Source organism: Sitophilus oryzae, unplaced genomic scaffold (genome assembly GCF_002938485.1).
Source record: "Sitophilus oryzae breed Bouriz unplaced genomic scaffold, Soryzae_2.0 scaffold_2006_pilon_pilon, whole genome shotgun sequence".
In the NCBI taxonomy this organism is placed as follows: domain Eukaryota; kingdom Metazoa; phylum Arthropoda; class Insecta; order Coleoptera; family Curculionidae; genus Sitophilus; species Sitophilus oryzae.
The window spans coordinates 5,125,801-5,146,070 of record NW_022146732.1 but is presented as its reverse complement, the minus strand read 5'-3'; the positions used below and the strand labels follow the sequence as shown (position 1 = coordinate 5,146,070).

The 20,270-nt window shown below is 31.6% G+C and overlaps 2 protein-coding genes across 2 annotated transcripts in view; one reads left to right on the top strand and one right to left on the bottom strand.

Annotated features, from left to right (window-relative positions):
- Positions 1-4,275, top strand: part of LOC115883866 — a 45,821-nt gene extending 41,546 nt beyond the window's left edge. Inside the window, exon 2 of the mRNA XM_030902280.1 lies at positions 3,213-4,275. Coding sequence (XP_030758140.1) covers positions 3,213-3,509 — 297 coding nt within the window. The 3' untranslated portion in view covers positions 3,510-4,275. The remainder of the gene's footprint in view (positions 1-3,212) is intronic.
- LOC115883864 (homeobox protein Hox-A1) overlaps positions 1-20,270 on the bottom strand; it is a 156,545-nt gene that overhangs the window by 65,018 nt on the left and 71,257 nt on the right. The gene's annotated exons all lie outside the window — the stretch shown is intronic.

Genomic DNA, 20,270 nt, shown 5'->3' with positions numbered 1-20,270 from the left:
AAATGCTTTGTTTGGAAACTTTGAAGAAATAAGCCAAACTGGTGTGTGAGTCTCTAGTTGCAAAGAATCTTAATGCAATGGCCAATCTTTATTTAACTCTTTCTTTAAGCGGAATACACTTCCTAAAAGTTGTATTTTTCCTTTCTATACGGGGGCCAACTAAGTTAATAAGTCTTTCAAAATCAATAACGGACATGACAAATCAAAAAGGACTCGTGTGAAGTTGGCACCCTTTTTTCAAAAAATGAACTGGAATTTGAGAGTTCTGGATGGATTTACAATAGTTCTATAGTTCTTGATAAGTTAGAAAAATAGTTCTGGTTAATTTCGGGAGATATGACAGGGGGGTGCCAACTTCACGTAGCACCCTTTTTTTATTCTGGAACAATTCTGATAGTGGAAATATATTCTAGAACAAGAGTTCTATAGTTCCTGAAATTTTTAATTTTGGGTATTTTTAAAAATCAAATAGTACATCTTAAGAACTTTTGGGGTGCTATTCAGAACTCTAACCAGAACTGTTTTTCAACATTGCATTTCCTTCGTAAAGTCGATTTTTATGTCTATCTATAGAGTCGTGCATCAATGAAATTTTTAATTATTGGTATTTTTTAAAAATCAAATAGTACATCTTATAGAACTTTTGGGGTGCTATTCAGAACTCTATTCAGAACTATTTTTTAAATCATTTTTTACCTAGAAAATCGATTTAAACTGCGCAGGCTGCCGTTTTATTTTTGTTCATAACTTGGTTAATACAATAGAACTATTTTGATCAATAGTCAGGAACTATAGAACTCTTGTTCTAGAATATATTTCCACTATCAGAACTGTTCCAGAATAAAAAAGGGTGCTACGTGAAGTTGGCACCCCCCTGTCATTTCTCCCGAAATTAACCAGAACTATTTTTCTAACTTATCAAGAACTATAGAACTATTGTAAATCTATCCAGAACTCTCAAATTCCAGTTCATTTTTTGAAAAAAGGGTGCCAACTTCACACGAGTTCAAAAACGTTCTGTTTGTTTGTAAATCGCCTAGATGTTTTGTAAATCGCGTAGATGTTTACTTCCACTATTCTGGGATCTACTTTTGACTAAAAAAAGCAACTGTTAAAGTAGTGATTCTATAAATTTTATCGCCACATTCGGCCACGTTTGTTAAAAATTTAAAATAAAAGATAAACAGTGGTGAAAAAAAAATGAAAACTACATTCTTCATTTTTGTGGATGCCAACGAATTCATTTAATGTAATTTACTTTTTTTGCCACTTAAAATTATATAAATATCATTATATTGTATAAGATTTAAATGTTATAAATTATAATAATTTGAACCAAAGTAACTAAACTGAGCATCAACTGAAGAGTAAAGTGCAAATTTTTCCATTAAGTTTAACATCTTGTATTTTTTAAACTTTTGAAGTAATTTTGAATTTGCCAGCCAGATTCTAAAACATTGTTTTATCGACTATCGAACCGTTCTTTGTAGTTTTTTTTCAGTTATTGGTCAGGACCCATAATACAGGGTAAAACAAAAATGCGCGCATTTTTAACAAAATTTTAAGTGAGCCTCATTTTGTGGAGGGATGGAGGATATTCATTTTTTGTGGGTAGTTTGAAGGAGGTGACTTATACCTCGGGACGTTTATGAGTTTTTTGGCTATCGCTCTCCATTGCGATGTTTTCGATATTTTTATGATTGTCGGTAGAGTTTTAATACTAATAATTTTATCTCATTGTGAAATGAAGATATCGTATTTTTAAGCATTGTGCATTTTAATTTATAATTAAATAAAGCGAACAAATAATTTTATAAAACTAAAAAGTGTTACAGTATACAGGGCGTTAAAAATATATCTAGCTGGTATATTTAAATTACATGAATAGGTTTTATTATGTATCTTGGCATAACAAAAGAAGCATTTAACACTTTTTCATTAACGATACAGTATAATCACTTAGTATAATTATTAGTTAATACGCATAATACTCAAAAATACAATATATTAATTTCATAATGAGATAAATTTATTAGAATTAAAACCTTCGAAAATCATAAAAAAGGAAAACATCGCAATGGAGAGCGATACCCCAAAAAAACTCAAAAATGTCCCGAGGTATAAAACAGCTCTTTTAAAATACCCACAAATAATGGAAATCCTCCATCCCCCCACAAAATGGAGGTCACTTAAAATTTTGTAAAAAATGCACGCATTTTTGTTTTACCCCGTATTATGGGTATTGGCCCATAATTAAATAAACTGCAAAGAACGGTTCGACAGTCGATAAAAAAGCGTTTCAGAATCTGGCTAGCAATTCAAAACGCCTTCAATAGTTCAGAAAATACAAGAAGTTCAACTTGATGCAAAAATTTTCACTTTACGTTTCAATTGGTGCTCAGTTTACTTTTAAATAAATTTATTAAACCATGTTATTTCATGTATTTTATTAAGCCGAATCGAATAAAATCCGTCCCAATGCGATTGGATTAACGGTTTAGGAAATATAGGGTTTTTTCTTTATATTATCAGTTTCACGCCACTGTGCGCCGTTGCTTGCGAGCCGAAAGATCTTGAGAAACACTACAAACAGGAAGCGTAAGCAACGCAAGCACAATCAGAAGCAAGAGCGCGAGCGGGATCACGAACAATGTGGACGCACCTTTACAGTCACTTACATGTACGTTCTTTAGGTGCAATTGATTATAAATTTGAAAAGCTGGCAAACGGCGGTTTCTTAGCGATAAACTTACAATAAGTCGATTGTCTTGATTCGTTCAAGTTCTTATAAAAATTACGAAAAAATGTTAGTGTCTTCTTCAAAAGCGAATATCTCCAACAAAAAGAAAGCTATCGAGATGAACCAAAAAACTAACTATCAAGAAAATACGTACCTAGATGACAAAATTATTTTTAATTGTTTTGCTTCCTTAGTATATTCCACTGGGTGTTTTAAACTTTCATCAAAATATCAACATTTTGTTTTCCGTCGTATAATTCACAGACAGCAACTTTCATTCATAATTTAGAAAGAGGTACTAAAAAGTCAAATAATTTAGCTACAAATTGCTTAAAAAATCATCAAAATCAGCCGACTAGAACAAAATTTATTAAACTTTAAAATACATCAGATTTTTAGGTGCCTTTTTTTGTGCCAAAAAAATAATACTTGTGTTTTCAGATTCAAAAATGTTTTTTTCTTTTATTTTCAGGCCTTTCCGATAATTTTCATCTTCGGTTGTGATGCTACCAGAAAGGAAACCGAACGCGTCATTGCCACGTGTCGGAAAATTGGTGAAAAGTTCCAAGACAACCCGGAAATCTACAGGGAAATCCAGGCACTGGCCTGCAAAATGGCCACCTTGAAGCACGGCTTTACCGCCAGTGGTTTTTTTCCCATTAGGAGATCGTTGTTGCTGTCAATATCCGGAGCTATAGCTACTTATTTCCTAACGTTTGAACAGATATGGCGAAAGGGGGAGAAAAAAGAGAATAGTCAAACTAACTAATAAGTTTTATTAGTTATTTCTTTTCAGGATTGCGAAGTAACCAAATATGGAATACCGTTTAGTTTTTGTGTTGTATTAAAAAATGTATTGTAAATAAAAGAATATTCTTAGATATTTATCTGTCATACAGTTGCACATAACGTAATAACTGTTTTCTGTTACATGTATTAATTTAAAGTATAAAATTATCTCAAAAACAAATTGAACATAAAGGCACCTAAAGATGGAATAGGTACCCAAATATGGACCACTATAAAACGAATACTTCAAACCAGAGTTGGCATGATTTAAATCGTGATTTAAATCAAGTGATTTTTTTAATTTTAATCATGTGATTTAAATAAAAAAAAATAATTTTACTGAAACTTTATAATAAATAAAAAAATAACTGTAAAAGTTATAAAAATGTGTCCTAGAAAATTAGAAAAAATATTTCTATAACAGATAATAAATCGAAAAATAATTGTAAATGTTATAAAATTATATAAAAATATCTATTCATTTTGAAATTTATCTATTGATTTTTGAAATAATTTCGTGTGAATCAATTAAACCGCTAAATGCAGGGTTTTATTTTAAAATTTATGTATAGGTAAGTCACATAAATTCGCTGTTCAAATACATATCATTCGCAAAGTCTAGTGCCAGAACTAGATTCTTCTGATATAGAGACTATATCTTCATTCCCGAGACTCTATAATCGTTGTCAGAAAATGTGTTGTTTTATTTTTTTTTTGAAACGGTTGTATGTTTCCAAATTCCTGCCGACATTTTGATCTGCAGTAAGTACTTTATACTTTGACATTAGATAATGCATACTAATTTCATTCTCGACTTACGACTATTTCCGAACATTAGTGTATTGTTTTATTAGGAGTAAAAATTATACTTTTTTTGACGATGCTGTACCTTTGAAGGACCATCGTAAAGCTATTCCGACGTTACAGGGTGACACAAAAAGTACATTTTTTCAAGTTTATTTTAAAACATTTCAAATAATTTTTTAATCAATTTCTATTTCTTTTTTCTAAAACTTTGCAAATAATATGAACAGTAATCGAGCAACAATTTTGAATTGGACATTTAATATCAGTTTAATAAAATATTTTTGTACTTTGTGCTTAGGCGTAACAGTGCTTTACTTTCATGCCTAGGCGTTAAAATGACAAAAGTTAATATTTTTGAGATGTTTGAAAAAAAATCCTTTTGATCTGAAGCGAGCGACTTTTTTTGCGGAAAAAAAAGATGTGGAAAAATGACATGCGCCGTAGAATTGTTAATGTTATCGGTATCAGGCAGAGTTATAAAGATTTAGCCATTTAGGATAGGACTTTAATTGGAAATAAGTCCTAGTCATTTAGAAATCCGATATAAATATTGTTTTGAATGAAAATAAAAAAAAATCAGATTTTTTTGATTTTTTTCAAAAAATAATGATTTTTTCCAACCCTGCTTCAAACTAACCAAAATGTATATCAGATTTTTTTATTAAACACATTCAGACAAGAAAATACCCCCAAAACAATCAAAAAAACATGCAATCAATGCATTTTCATAATATATAATACTATTTGCAATCGCGTACCAAGACATACTTACTTTCTGAGTACTTTAAAAAAATTTCTGATAGCGGTGAAAGAAAATAACTCTCACCGTAGCCACAAAGCCCAAATGACAAGGCAAAACCTGCACGTGAGTATAATGATGAAAAGAGATTAAAAACCACTATCTTTTGCGATTAGGTGATTAGGTTAGGCAGTATGTATTCCATATTAAGGATACTATTCCATATTTGGTTACAGCTGTTATAACTAAATATATGTTTATTTTTTGTTATATTTTACTAATTTAAAAAATAAAACTTTCCCATTTTTGGACTTTTTCATTTATTTTAATTTAGTTTAAACCGGGAATAAAGAAAACTTATTTTCTTACTTTATTTTTATGGAAATTTTAAATGTGGAAATATAAAAAAAAATAATTATAAAAATTAGGCACCCAAAACATATTAGGAAAAATAATAACCTGTTGCTGATAAGAAAAAAACCTGAATAGAATAGATTGGGACTCGCCCAATTTTGCCACTTTCTTTGTCGGCATCGTCTGGATAAAGGAATTAAGACTCCCACTACTTCCAGTTGACTTCGAGAATACTACATGTAATTCAGTAGCGTGTCGTGGATAAAAGGGCGGAGGGGGCGAAGAACTTAAGGGGCGCAATGATCAATAAAGGATCAAATAAATTACAAACTTTTTTCTTTAATAATGAGACTACATGAAAACTTTTATTTTTTTTAATTATAAATTTGTTTATTAAAAAGTTATACAAAACAGTTATTTCAAAGATGAAAGCGTCTTTAAAACCGATTTAAAAGAATCAATTATTTCGTCCATATTTAGATCCTGGTCTATCTTGTGTGCTAGTGTACCTCTGGTAATTATTAATTCTTCCTAATCTACTGAAAGATCGTTCTGCACCAGCACTGTTGGTGGCTATAATGTAAAAAATCCTCAGTAATGCACATAAAGATGGATATGAAGACTCTAGGTCATTGGAAATTAAAAAGGATAAATATTCATCAGGTGCAAGTTTGTTATCATCAGCATTAATTTCTTCTAATAAACTGCAAAAAGGTTTATATTCCTCAACTTTAGTAGCGTCAGAAACACCTGAGCGTCAGATTGTAATAAATTATCAGGTAAAAAACCATGTAATAATGATGCACTAAATGAATTAAATAGAATGAGGAATATTCGGTAGGCATTTCCGTTAAATACTAAAAACTAGAAAATAAAAAATCGGTAAAAAACTTTTAAGTTAAACGGTTTTATCTTATATGCACTGAAAACTAGAAAATAATAATAACAATTAGGTATTTTGAACTTCTAGTTCAGAAATATTTTAGTACTAGGTAGAATAGCTTTTAAGCATATTAGACTAAAATAAAAACGTGTGGCCCATTAACTATTGCTGTAATACTTTCTTCTATACTAAGTGTGGATTGCATCGACTTACTATAATCGTAACTGGAGATTTTGACAATCAATAACCAGCCGTGGCGGCTTCACGAGCGAACGCCGAGCTCATGATCTACCAAAGTATAAAGATATGCTTTGCCATAGGTAGGATTTCAGAGGGGCCCCACGTTTTTATTTTAGTCTAATATGCCTAAAAGCTATTCTGCCTAGTACTAAAATATTTGTGAACTAGAAGTTCAAAATACCTAATTGTTATTATTATTTTCTAGTTTTCAGTGCACATAAGATAAAACCGCTTAACTTGAAAGTTTTTTTACCGATTTTTTTTTATCTTGAAGAGCTATAGGGTACCGTTTGTTTTTGCGTTAATTTTAGTTTTTCTGTTTTTTTTAAAGGGCGCCAGAGGCGCTAAGCGCATAGGGGCGGAGGGGGCATTCGCCCCCCCTGGCCCACTATACGACATGCCACTGATGTAACTGACTGCAGAATACAATGCCGATACTTTCAATGCTACATTAATTAAGAAAATTATAAATACGGAATAATAAACATCACACATCATCAAAAATTAACACAATAAACCATCAGTTAATTTTATTAGTTAAGTACATTCCTTTATTTAGATACAGCACTTGTATACAATGCTTGCCGACATACATTTAGAATCACTATCAGTTCTTACTAAATTCGGCAGCTTTTTAAATCTAGTCCCGCCATATGACTTCACAACGGGTGTTTTCAAAAACCTGGGGTATTTTAAGTGTAAAACAATATGTTTTGGAGTTTTGCTTCTGGAACTCACTGGAATAGTAATAAAAGAACGAACATTTTATTTTGGAAAAGACTATTATGGCCAGAAAAAGATCCTTGTATTACTGGATGGAATAACAACAGCCCTAACCCATATCTTAATAATATACGCTATGTATAACGCGTCGTTCAATAGCAAAATCTGGTTAAAATTCTTTAGAAATATTGAGATCTTTGAAAAACAAGCAAAAATCCACGTTAAATCAGACAAAAAAGTTTCAAGATTGTTTTTAATATTAATTTTGTTTATTGTTGGAGATATTTTGTTATTAACTGCAGTTTATGTACCCTGGGTGTGTCATTTCATAAAAAATCACGATCTTATTGAAGAAATGTTAACGTTGTTGTGGTTTGAGCAAGACTTTTTTCAGACATTTTTAGTGGGTTTCTTAACCCTTCTCATGACGGTGTTCTTAATGCTAATAAGAAACAAATATGCTGATTTAAATAGATTATTGGCTCGGCTAGAAAACCGATGTGGGATAGAAAATGAGAGGATTTTTAGAGACCTGAAATATGTTGATGAATTATTTTATTTACTCTCAATAATCTGTGTTAATTTTAATTCGATTTTCGGTATTCAAATGTCACTAAATATTATCTGTTCGTTCTTTTTTTCCTTATTGAACTTCTGTTACATGTTTCAAGGTACAGTTACCAAAATTACTGATTTGTTCATAATGGTTTATGCGGTAAATTGAATGTTCTTATATTCACAGAAAAAATAGGTGAAATAAAATGTTTCTTTCAGATATTTCCCACGTTTTTTGTCCTGGCTTGCGACGCTGTACAACAAGAGTCTCAAAACGTTGTGAAAACATGTAGAAAAATTGGAGAACTCTACCAAGACGACGTAATAATTCATCAAGAAGTCCAGAGCTTGGTCTACAAAATGAAATGTTTGAGCAAGAGCTTTAGTGGAAATGGATTTAACATCAAGAAATCTATATTTCTGTCAGTTCCAGGAGCTGCACTGACGTATTCTTTGACAGTGCGGCAAATGTGGCGAAAATAACAAAAATATGTTAATGTCAGTAGTCAATAATTAAATTTTAATGAAAACTAACCGTTTAATTATACAGGGTGAGTCTTAAATAAGTGCAAATATTTTCAGAGCTGGTAGATCTCGATAAAAGAAACATATTTTCTCTTTACCGTTTTGCAAATAAGTACAAAATAAGTTGGCTTGGAAATGACGATCGATGACATTTCCTCATATAATTTTACATATAAATTAAGAGCGATCTTCATTTCATAGCCATCGCTCTGACGCCGTTTTTATTCGATCATACGGTATTTATAAATACAAATTAATATGAATTAAAGTAAAATAAAGTAATCAATTGCAAGGTTAATTATAGTATTATTACAATATTCAATAACTTATTAATTTAGGTACTATTAAATTGTTAGAACTTTAGGATTTAAGAAGATGTTCAAATATTCCTCCATCGACTGCTAGACAATAACCTGTATGATCATAAAATTCTCTTCTTACATTCGCTAGTTGGTAAACTGAAATTCTATTGCATTCGGCAGAAATAGCATTTTTTTACTCGTCTAGATTTGGGTATTTTTTATCCTTGTATGTCCTGTTTTTTAAATGGCCCCAGAGAAAGAAATCATTTGGCGAAATATCAGGCCAATTTACTGTATGATTGCCAATAACGTTTCCGTTAAAACTATTGTCTAAATATTCCCGAACAGCCAGGGTACTATGTGCCGGGCAGCCATCCATTTGGTACCAAACTTCCTGATTTTTCCTAGCGGCATCTTGTAAAGCAGGTAAAATATGATTTTCGAGTAGTTCCAAACAATATTTTGCATTTAAATTTCGCGTAAGAAATAATGACCCAATAATATTGTGTCCGAATATCCCTGCCCAAACATTTACTTTCTGTGGATATTGCGTCCTTGTTTCGACAAACCTGTATTGGTTCTCTTTGTTCTAATATCGATAATTTTGAACATTGGGTTCATTATTTAAGGTAAACGTGCATTCGTCAGTGAAACATATGTTTTTTAAAAATTCCCTATCCGTGTTTGCTCTTCCATCATATCAAAACAAAACGCCTGCCTCCGTATTTTGTCCCCATCTCGTAGCTCTTGGTGCTTTTTCTATATTTGAAGGAATAGTATTTATGTCGTTTCCAAAATTCGTAACGCTGTAGTGTGATCTATTCTATTTCATCCCTCAAGTTTTCCTTTGTGCTTGATCTTTCCATCGTTCTCTTCCACGCACAATAAAACTTCCAAGTCGGTATCATTTCTTGCATTTCTCTTTGTTCCTGCCTTACTTCACATCTGCAGATATTTATTATGGTACCTTTGGTCTCAAATCTCTGGATATTCCTTGCGATTGTAGATTTTCCAGGTATCGGTCTATTCGGATACAGAGCAGCAAACATGTCCGACACCTTTTGATAACTATTTCCTTGATAATACCATTTAATCATCAATACTTTTTCTTCGGTAGAGTAATTCATGGCTAATATTTTCGATGTAAGTATGAGTTTTTAATCATAATAATAAAGCACTAAATAGATAAATTTCTGAAATGACGACTTCATTTGACAGTTATCTTTTACCTTGACTGGTGCTCATAAGTAAATGCAGGGCCATAAGAAAGGAGAAATATTTAAAAAGAAATCGACGATAACTCGTAAACGGGCTAATCAAAAATATCTAAAGTTATTCTTTTGAATGTGGGTTTTAGTGCTCTTCAATAAACCTAAATAGAACTATTCTCTAAAATAATTAGGGAAGCCAATAATTGACCCCATTCAAATTTACATGGGATTTCCTATGTCCCGTCCGACGATGCAACACCCGGTATACCCATTCATACTCACGTTTTTAATTTAAAGTATTCTAACAATTTTTAACAACAATTTGTTGTTCATTATGGCATTTTTGTTTTCAACCATCTCAAGAACAAGACCTCAAAACATAAAAAATTCACAGTCCTTTACAAAGATGCAACCGGGGGGGCATTGAAAATGATGAATAAAAACGTAAAAATATGATTAGTGTTAATATGAGTGTATTACATACATATGTTTAAATAACGAACTTAACAAAAAACAACAGATTTAAAGATTCACTGAAAAAGTAGTAGTGTTAAAATTTATAAATTATTTTAATAATTATGCGATCGCACCTATCCGTAAAACAAGCAAGCAAAAAAACCTCGAAAAAAACAAAATAACATACAAAACATCAGGTTAACATGATGACAGATCATGATCAATGACAGATAAAGAATTCTTACGGAAAGTTAAACACAAAACTTTTTAATACCTACTACTGTATCTAAAAGACTTTTTTTAAATTACTAAATTCTTAGCCATGCTTCTGTTTTTCTTGGCTGTTGTGCGTCACGTCACAGATTAACAGGCCCACGTTTGCACCACAAGGCGATGCTGCAGACCATTAGGTAGACCGGTCGTAGAAATTTATGTTATACAACTTAAACTAAACTTATATAATAACAACTACTTATCGGATAACAAATTAATTACTACTGTCAGCTAGTTCAGCTACTGTCTAGGTAGAATATACCTAGAGTACCTACACCTACCTATGATGTAGGTAGATTAAAGCTTATTTTGACGTTACCTCTCACTTCGGTGTCACAAGCTGAATTTTTCAGGGATGGAAGTACAGTACATGATATGGGGACCCTTAATTCCCGAAAGTGTAGTACAAAAATTAGACCGGATAAAGGGCACTATCATCAAAAATCGATATATTAATACCCAACCGTATAGAGAAAAACAAATACTTATTTTTGATCCAGTACACAATAAAGTCTTCGTAGGGAGTAATTTTTTATAATTATTTACAAAAAAAACATTTCCATTAGCGCTTATGACCAAAAAAAACTTTAAACATGAATAATCATTTCAATCGTGTGAAAATTTGGTTTAAAAATAGATTTTTTTTAATATAACTTTCATTTAACGAAAAACGAAGGCCTAAATGAAAAAAAGAAACAATTTAAAAATTTCGCTTATGTCTTAACAAGGTATCAAAGCAAACCCCATATTTTTAGCTTTTAAACTAATAAAGGCATATCAATAAACAAATTAAGGAGGTAATGAGTTTTGAAAAGCGCGCTGCCCGACTGCCGCCGTAGCGCCGAGATTTCCTATACCCTTGTATATATGACGTCATGGTGTGGCAAATGTAGCATTTTAATTCGATTTGGGCTCCCTTATATAGGATAACAGAAACATTTTCAATGTTAAAACTAAAAATCAAAAAATTTTTTCACGAAAAAACCTCATAATCGTGTTTCTGGGGTCGAAATATACAACTCTTAAAAATATTTGCACTTATTTTAAGACTTCCCCAGTATATAATAGCTTCTGTAGTAACTTTTAACAAATTAAAAATTACAGTAAGCTTAAGTTAATTTATGATATTCGTATAGACCCATCCTTGAGTATATTCTAATTATAAAAAAATACAATGCATTATTAAAAATTGACCAGAAGTCATTAGTAATTTAATTAAAGTGTGTTAATGTGAAAACTGTGTTTTTTATATATAATTTTTAGAATGTTCGCTCACATACATTTAGAATCTCTATCAATTTTTATAAAATTTGGTAGTTTTTTGAACTTAGTGCCTCCCTATGACTTCACAGTGGGTGTTTTCAAAAACCTGGGATATTTTAAGTTTAAAACTGTGTGTTTACTGGTATTATTTGTGGAACTTACGGGTATCATCGTCAAAGAACGAATGTTTTACTTTCAGAAGGACTATTATATTCAGAAAAAGATGTTTATATTGCTAGATGTAATAACAACTGCATTAACTCATTATTTGATAATATATGCTATGTACAACGCAATTGTAAATAGTAACAGGTGGTTAAAATTTTTCAGAAATATTGAACGGTTTGAAAAACGAATCAAGAATCATATTAAATCATATTATAAAGGTTTTAATTCAGTTTTAGCATTACTATTGTTTCTTCTTGTAGTTTTTTCAGTAATAATTACAGTATATCTCCCCTGGATGTTTCATTTTATACGTAACCCCGATCTAGTAGATGCAATTATAACCATATTGTGGTTTGAACAAGACAAAATCCAATCTTTTTTTATTGGGTTTTTAACTCTCCTTATGACAATGTTCTTAATGCTGATAAGGAACAAATATTCTGATTTAAATAGTCTTATTGGCCAGCTCGAGAATCGATGTTTGATAGAAGACCAGAAGATTTTCAAAGTACTGAAACTTGTCGATGAATTATTTTATTTACTCTCAATCGTCTGTGATAATTTTACTTCAATTTTTTGGTGTTCAAATGTCACTAAACATTCTCTGCTCGTTCTTTTTTTCTTTGTTGAATTTCTGTTACCTGTTTCAAGGTACTATGACCAAAATTACTGATTTCTTCATAGTGGTTTATGCAGTAAGCTCAATGATCCTATTTTTGAAAGAAAAATTTAGCTCATAAAATGTTTGTAGGTATTTCCTATTTTCTTTGTTCTGGCTTGCGACGCTGTACAAAATGAATCGCAAGGTGTGGTAAAAAGATGTATAAAAGTTGGAGAGTTGTATCAAAAAAACGCAGATATTTACGGAGAAGTTCAAAATTTGGTCTATAAAATGAAATGTTTGAGACAAGGGTTTAATAAAAATGGGCTCGTTATCAGGAAGTCGATGTTTATGACAGTTCCAGGAGCTGCAGTCGCTTACTCGTTGACAGTTCTTCAGATATGGCATAAAGAACAAAAGAATGTTAATGCCAGTTCCTAAAACTAAGAATTTAAAACAGAAATTAGTTGGTATATTAATGTAATGTTTAAACCATAATGAGATTTGTAAGAATTAAAAAATAAAAGAAATAAAAACATATAAAATGTAATAATTATTTTAGCCTAATTTTCGTGAATTTTTTTAGCAAGCTGTATATAATTATATCAACTTAGTATTTGGCATATTATACAGGTCGAGAGGTTGTTTTTTTACCTTAACTTTAAAACACTCTGTGCAATAATTTCGTGTGTAAATTTTTCTAAAATATAAGCCATAGCTACTAACAATTTGTAATTTTTTTAATTGTCATTTCTTTTTGAATTTCCTTTTCAATATGACGAGGCGGCTTTGGTGATTATTGTGAACTATATACTACTCTGAACTACCCCCATTTTAGACATTTGGGAAATGCTTTGCATGAGGTTTAGAGGTCGAGAAGCGATACCAGCTTCATTAAATGAACTTCGCTTAGTTCTTAAAGAAAAATCAGCGAATGGGAAAGCATAACGCAATGTGATATGAAGCCTCAATGAACAGTGTGAACGGATGTACACAGGCAGTTATAACAGCCAAGGGACAAAGTATTAAGGTATTTTTTACAATTTTTTTTTGGATTTGTATACTTGAGTATTACAGATGCTTTCTTTAATAGGTATCGTTAGTTCTGTTATCGCTATTAATGTTTATTAAAACCAGGACTGTATCGTTACTCTTTAAAGTTCTTTTAAATTTAGTATAGAGTATCCAATGCAGCGTAAAATGACGTTACGACAATAGTCACCAAAACCATCTCGTCATATTAAAAAATTACATAAAAAAGTAATGATAATTAAAAAAAATGCAAATTGATCGTGACCAGTTCATTTCGCTTTTAAAAATTAACTAAAGCATGTATTGACATGAATCAAAAAACAAAATGCTCAGGAACCATGGTTCTGACCGTAAAATTATATTTTACGAAATTATTGCACAGGGTGTTTTAAAGTAAAGGTAAAAATCATCATCATCATCATCATCATCATCATCATCATCATCATCACGCAGCCCCCTTTCACGTCCATAGTTGAACATAGGCCTCCTCTAAACGTCTCCAGTTCTCGCGGTTTTTAGTTGTTGCAATCCAGTTAGTTGTTATTCGTTTTAGGTCGTCGGTCCATCGGGTGAGAGGTCTTTCTTGGCTACGCTTGTCGGCTCTTGGTCTCCACTCTATAAGTCTTTTGGTCCATCTCCCGTCTGCCATTCTAGCAATGTGTCCAGCCCATCTTCACTTTTGTTTTGTGATTTGCTGGATAATGTCATCCACTCCCGTACGTCGGCGTATCTCTTCATTTCTTACTCGATCTCTCAAAGTCAGGCCAATCATAGATCTCTCCATCCGCCTCCGTGTCACTCTCAATTTTTCTGCGGTTGCTTTTGTTAGAGTGAGTGTCTCTGTGCCATAGGTCAAAACCGGGAGGATACATTGGTTAAATGCCTTTCTTTTCAGGTGTATTGGGATATTTGCTCTAAAGATGTCCCTCATTTTTCCGTAAGCCGCCCATCCCAAGGTAATTCGTCTAGCCAGTTCACAGGTTTGGTTATCTCTGCTTATTTTGATCTCATGGCCCAAGTATACATATTTGTGGACTAATTCTATTCTGTTGTTGTGAATTTGTATGTGTTCGCTGGGCACCTGGGTAACGGGGCACCTTCGCTGGGCAAAAAAAACACCCCTCGACTAACCCTGTATAATATGTCAAATACTACAGTTTATAAAAAAAACGAGTTTACAAATTAAAGTTGATTTACATATATTATATACAGCGTTCTATAAAAAATCAAAATAGGGCTAAAAATAACAGAAATATAACATTTTAAATTGGACCAAAAATTTATTTAAAAATAAAATACTGACAGTGACTTCTTATAGACTTTTATATCTGGAGGACACAGATGAGTTTCGATCTTTGGCTTTAATGTTTTTTAGTGACGTTTGCGTTGATTCGTTGACATATCAATACAAAAATGCATAACTACTAAGAAATTCTGTTCCAGTTATTCAAGAAATCGATACCTCTGAAATGTTGTTTGTTGTTATAATTATTCCTGCACTGATAAATCGAAATGACAACTCAACCTTTCTTATCAGCGACTGGAGCTTTTGACAAGTGGTTTCTTGGAATTCTTACCTGACTCGTTTCTTATAAACCCAATGCAATATTGACGATACCACACCACAATACAAGTTCGCGTACTCAAATAAAGATATTATTTAAAGCTGCATAAGCGAGAGTGTGATATTATGTGTCTGATAAAATAGGTATGGAAATGTCTAGCGTTTTTCTAGAAGCGATAATGGATTATTTATTGTACAGGGTGTCCCATTTTCATTTGTTTTACAGGACTTCTCGTTTATGAGTGGAGTACAAAGATGCAGTTTTTACACCGCTATGCTATTTTTTAAGATGCTACACACAGATTTGTTCTAGCCCCCTTAGTTCCTGAAATACAGGGCGAATTTGATATTTTTTTCATTTTTTGACTTCCCTTGTATCTCGGTTATCCTATAAATTATCGAAAAGATGGAAACTGACTTTGGTAGAGTGTTTCACGTAGAATCCAGTGGCGTAACTAGTTTTTCGCTGAGAACTGTCATTTTCGAAATTTGACCCCACTTATGTTTTAATTTATTTGTCTTATTATGAGAATCCTAAAAATAGACATAATTTATATTTATTTTCATAAACAAGGTAAAAATTGGCGCCGGGAGGCACGTATAGCAGCCCATACTAAAATATGTTAATAAAAAGTTGGTAGGCAGTTCTTTTAGTTTCAAAGTAAAGGAATATTTCCAATTTTTTTTTCTCAAAATCTGCGACTTTGACTGATTTTGATGTTATTATATACAAATTTTGTTGCAAATATTACTCCTAATCTTAAATTGAAAACCGCGTTTCGCTAGCTACTGTAATTTTGGAGTTACGATTTTTTTAAATACCCCCTTACCAACCTCCCACCACTACCAAAAACTAATTGCCAGATTCCCAGGTGCCACAGTATTTTTGTGCCAAACTTGGTTAAAATCGGTTTAGCGGTTTTTGAGTTATCGTGTTACAGACGGACAGACAGACAGACACCATGAAAATATTTTGTATTTAGGTCATTTATGGCCCAAATAACTCATTTTGAGTGAAATTATTTTTTTTTGCCGATCTTAATAGCCTACCATACCTGTTGGTATGGTCGGCTAAAAATGTAAAAAATAATTTTGACAAATTAGGTATAATTGCTATAAAATATAATGTTTCTTATATGGATGTAATTGACACACCTCATACATAACACTGTTATAAATAAGAATAAAAACCTAAACATTAATAGCCTGTCAATAAGTTTAATCTCAATTGGAGTCGTATTTTTAAACCAATAAATACTTTATCAGCTGTAAATATTTAACTGGCAGATATCCTCATAATTTTGATTTATTTATTATACAGGGTGTTTCAAAAAAAAATGCGAAAATCTTCAGGGGGTGATTCCTTGTTCAAAATAAAGGGTAGTTTGCTTCATAAACGTTGGGTCAAAAGTTAACCATTAGGGAGATATCGCGGTAAAAAGATGGCGGAAAAATAATGTTCTTATTTTTATCTTGAAAACGAAAAGAGATAGACTAATGAGATCTTATGGAAGCATTACTGTTATGAAAATACACTTTGTGGTAATTTTTTCACTTTTTTAAAATGAGTGGAAGGGATTGAAATAAACTACCCCTATCATTCTTGTTAACGAAATTTAAAGAAAAATCTTATCAAACACATGCAAAAAAATTAATTTGGATAGTTTAGTTTGTTTAAAATCTTATCAAACACATGCAATAAAATTAATTTGGATAGTTTAGTTTGTTTAGAAACTTTTTTATCTCTTTTTATCTATTTTTTTTATAAAACTCACCGATTTGAAATTAAAAAATAAAATGTAAAGCATTACATGTCAGGACTAAAAATATTTTTAGATTAAGAATCTAGTGATAATAATGATAATAATAATAATCTAGATAATAACGTATTGCAGTAGGGTAATGTCAAATAAAACAATATTAGTAACATCCTAAAAAGTGACAGCCGCCGACTAGATTTTTTCCTAAAAAAATTACAGCTGCCCACTAGATTCTTTATCTAAAAATGTTTTTTGTTCTGACATGTAATGCTTTACATTTTATTTTTTAATTTCAAATCGGTGAGTTTTATCAAAAAAACACGAGAGATAAAAAAGTTTCTAAATAAACTAAACTATCAAAATTATTTTTTGCATGTGTTTGATAAGATTTTTCTTTAAATTTCATTAACAAGAATGATAGGGGTAGTTTATTTCAACCCCTTCCACTCATTTTAAAAAAGTGAAAAAATTACCAGAAAGTGTGTTTTCATAACAGTAATGCTTCCGTAAAATTTCATTAGTCTATCTCTTTTCGTTTTCAAGATAAAAAATAAAAACATTATTTTTCCGCCATCTTTGTACCGCGATATCTCCCTAATGGTTGACTTTTGACCCAACGTTTATAAAGCAAACTACCCTTTATTTTGAACAAGGAATCACCCCCTGAAGTTTTTCGCATTTGTTTTGAAACAACCTGTATATGCCATTTCAGATTGTCATTTTTTATCGAATAAAGTAAAACAATACCGAGGGTGCCATTTAAACAAAAGTTGTAGTCATTTCCGGTGAAACAGGAAGTGGCCGAAAAGCATTGAATACGTCAATCAATCCTAATTTATGTCATATACTACCATACCAAATCTCGTTTTTTTGTCTGAAAAAATAAAAAAGTTATAGGGGTGAGCCACTTTTAAGACGCACCCGGTATAGATCAACCTTAATAGGGGTCGATATTTTTTAGGATCTACATCTATAAGTAGAGGCCTACCGGCATCAGAGAGAGGTCCACGGATTATTATCCATACGGACCTACTCATTTCTAACGGCTACTATACTTTTCGACCTTTAGCTGAAAACTATTCTTAGTGGGACACCCTGTACATATCAATTCGCATTTCTCTTATTGTCTCGATCCATCTTGGCCTGTCACAATGCATAAGCGACTCCGGCAATGGCTATTTTCACCGGACAATTCTGCTACAGGAAACGGTTTAATACAAACGTTACATTTCGGGACAGTGTTACAAACCCGAGCGAAAAAATAATCGAAAAAAACTAAAAGAAAATACAAAAAATATGGGGCGGGTTAATTTGCATCGTACAGTCGGCGACGATGATGACCATAGGATGACGTAGTCGTTGATGATGATATCAGCGAATTTAATGGCAACCTGTCATTTTACACTGCGTTTCCGTTCGAATACCTACACACAGACCTGTGTATTTTATAATACACGTATATGCACTTTTATCTGTTCGACTGTTCGCAACGGTACACGGTACACGTGTGTTTTCTGTTTATTGCGGTTTGCATTTTGTGTCGCATTCCTTGCAGAGTCAGCAAAACTATTAGAATAACTGATTAACAAATACTATTAAATAGTTTTTTTCCATAGCAACTGTTAAAATTGCCTTATATCTATCAAAAATAGTAGATAAAATAATACTTTAACCCGCAAGGGTAGATTAAATGATACTTTAACAGCGAGGATAGATTAAAAACTTTATTTCTTCTCGCACGTTTTTTAATTGCTTCCATTTTTGAAAATAAGTTATTAGTCATGGCCGGAACAGCGATTTTTTAATAACAAGTATAAGTTGTTCCAGTTGCAAGAGATACCTGTTCCAAGAAACCTGTTCCAGTTTGCGTCATTCTGATTCGGTAACTATTTTTCTTTTTAAATTTATATTAAAGAATATTTTTTGCTTAAATAATGAGAACTACTGGGGATTTTTCTGTTTTCTCTAAATTTAATCTACTGTCTATGTTGCTATATTACCAAGATATAATGTTTTTTAACTAAACATTAAAAAAAAGACTATCAAATTTTCGACAAATATAACCTTTTCAAAAACATGTTTTCCCGACAAAAACTCATGTGAATCGAAATATATACAACCCCTAAAAATATGTGCACTTATATAAGACCCACCCTGTATTTTAAAATGGCATCATTAAATGAAACTGAACACATCGAAATTAATTAAACCGAATTGTTTAAGTGATATTTTCAAAAGTTAATAACTCGGAAACTGTTGGTTTGAGGTACATTGTGTTATTTTGATTTTTGCTTAGAATTGAAGGAAGAATTGAAATATGTAATAATATACAGGGGGTTCTATTTAAAAAAGTAAAACTTTGATGTGCCACGACTTTATGAAGGACTCTGTATACTTAAATATATTACTCCCTAATAGATATTTAAAAATTCCATAACTTTTGTATTTAACTTTTTGCGGTACCTCCTATATTTAACCTAATAATCGACCGTTTTCATACATAAAAGCGACCCTGTATGTATAATTATTTATAGATTTACTTTTCTACAACTTACAGGGCGCTCAAAAAAATTCAACCGTTGATTCCCCATTAAAAAATATGGGAAAAAGTTCCTATAAACATGGGTCTGAAAATGCGTAATTTGAAAGTTACATGTTGCTAAACCCAAAAAAAAATATTTTTTTGTGTGCAAATAGTGTAAAATACTGTGTTGATACTTGTATGCAAATTAAAGTAATATAAAAATAGATCTTTCAAAATGAATAAACTAGCGATGGGAACTATCGAATGAATTAGACTATCAAATGTTTACTGAATGAATGATTTCAACTATCGAATGGTTTTATTCGAATAAAATCATTCATTCATTTGTATACTAAAGCATAAGTGACAACCTCGCCGTGCGACTAAATGGTTATCGTTGCGCCACGAGCCACGACTATCGAATGTTTTTGATAAATGAAATTTAGTAGTGATGGGAATAATCGAATTATTTTCACCATGGAATAATTAGTAATAATTCATATTTCACAATCGAATTAATAATTCGAATTGTTTAGTAGTATTATAAATTTAACCTAAAAATAAATTCGTCCCAGCTAGTGCTCGTCTAGGGGCTATTTTAAACAAATCTGAACCATTGCCATACCTATATTCTATCACTGAATAAAAAATTAAAAAAAATATTCTTTATTCAATGTATTCTATTAACTGTACCGAAGCCGTTTAATAAATTAAACCATAATTTAAAGTTTTAAATTTAAAAGTGCCGAGTTTATGATTGT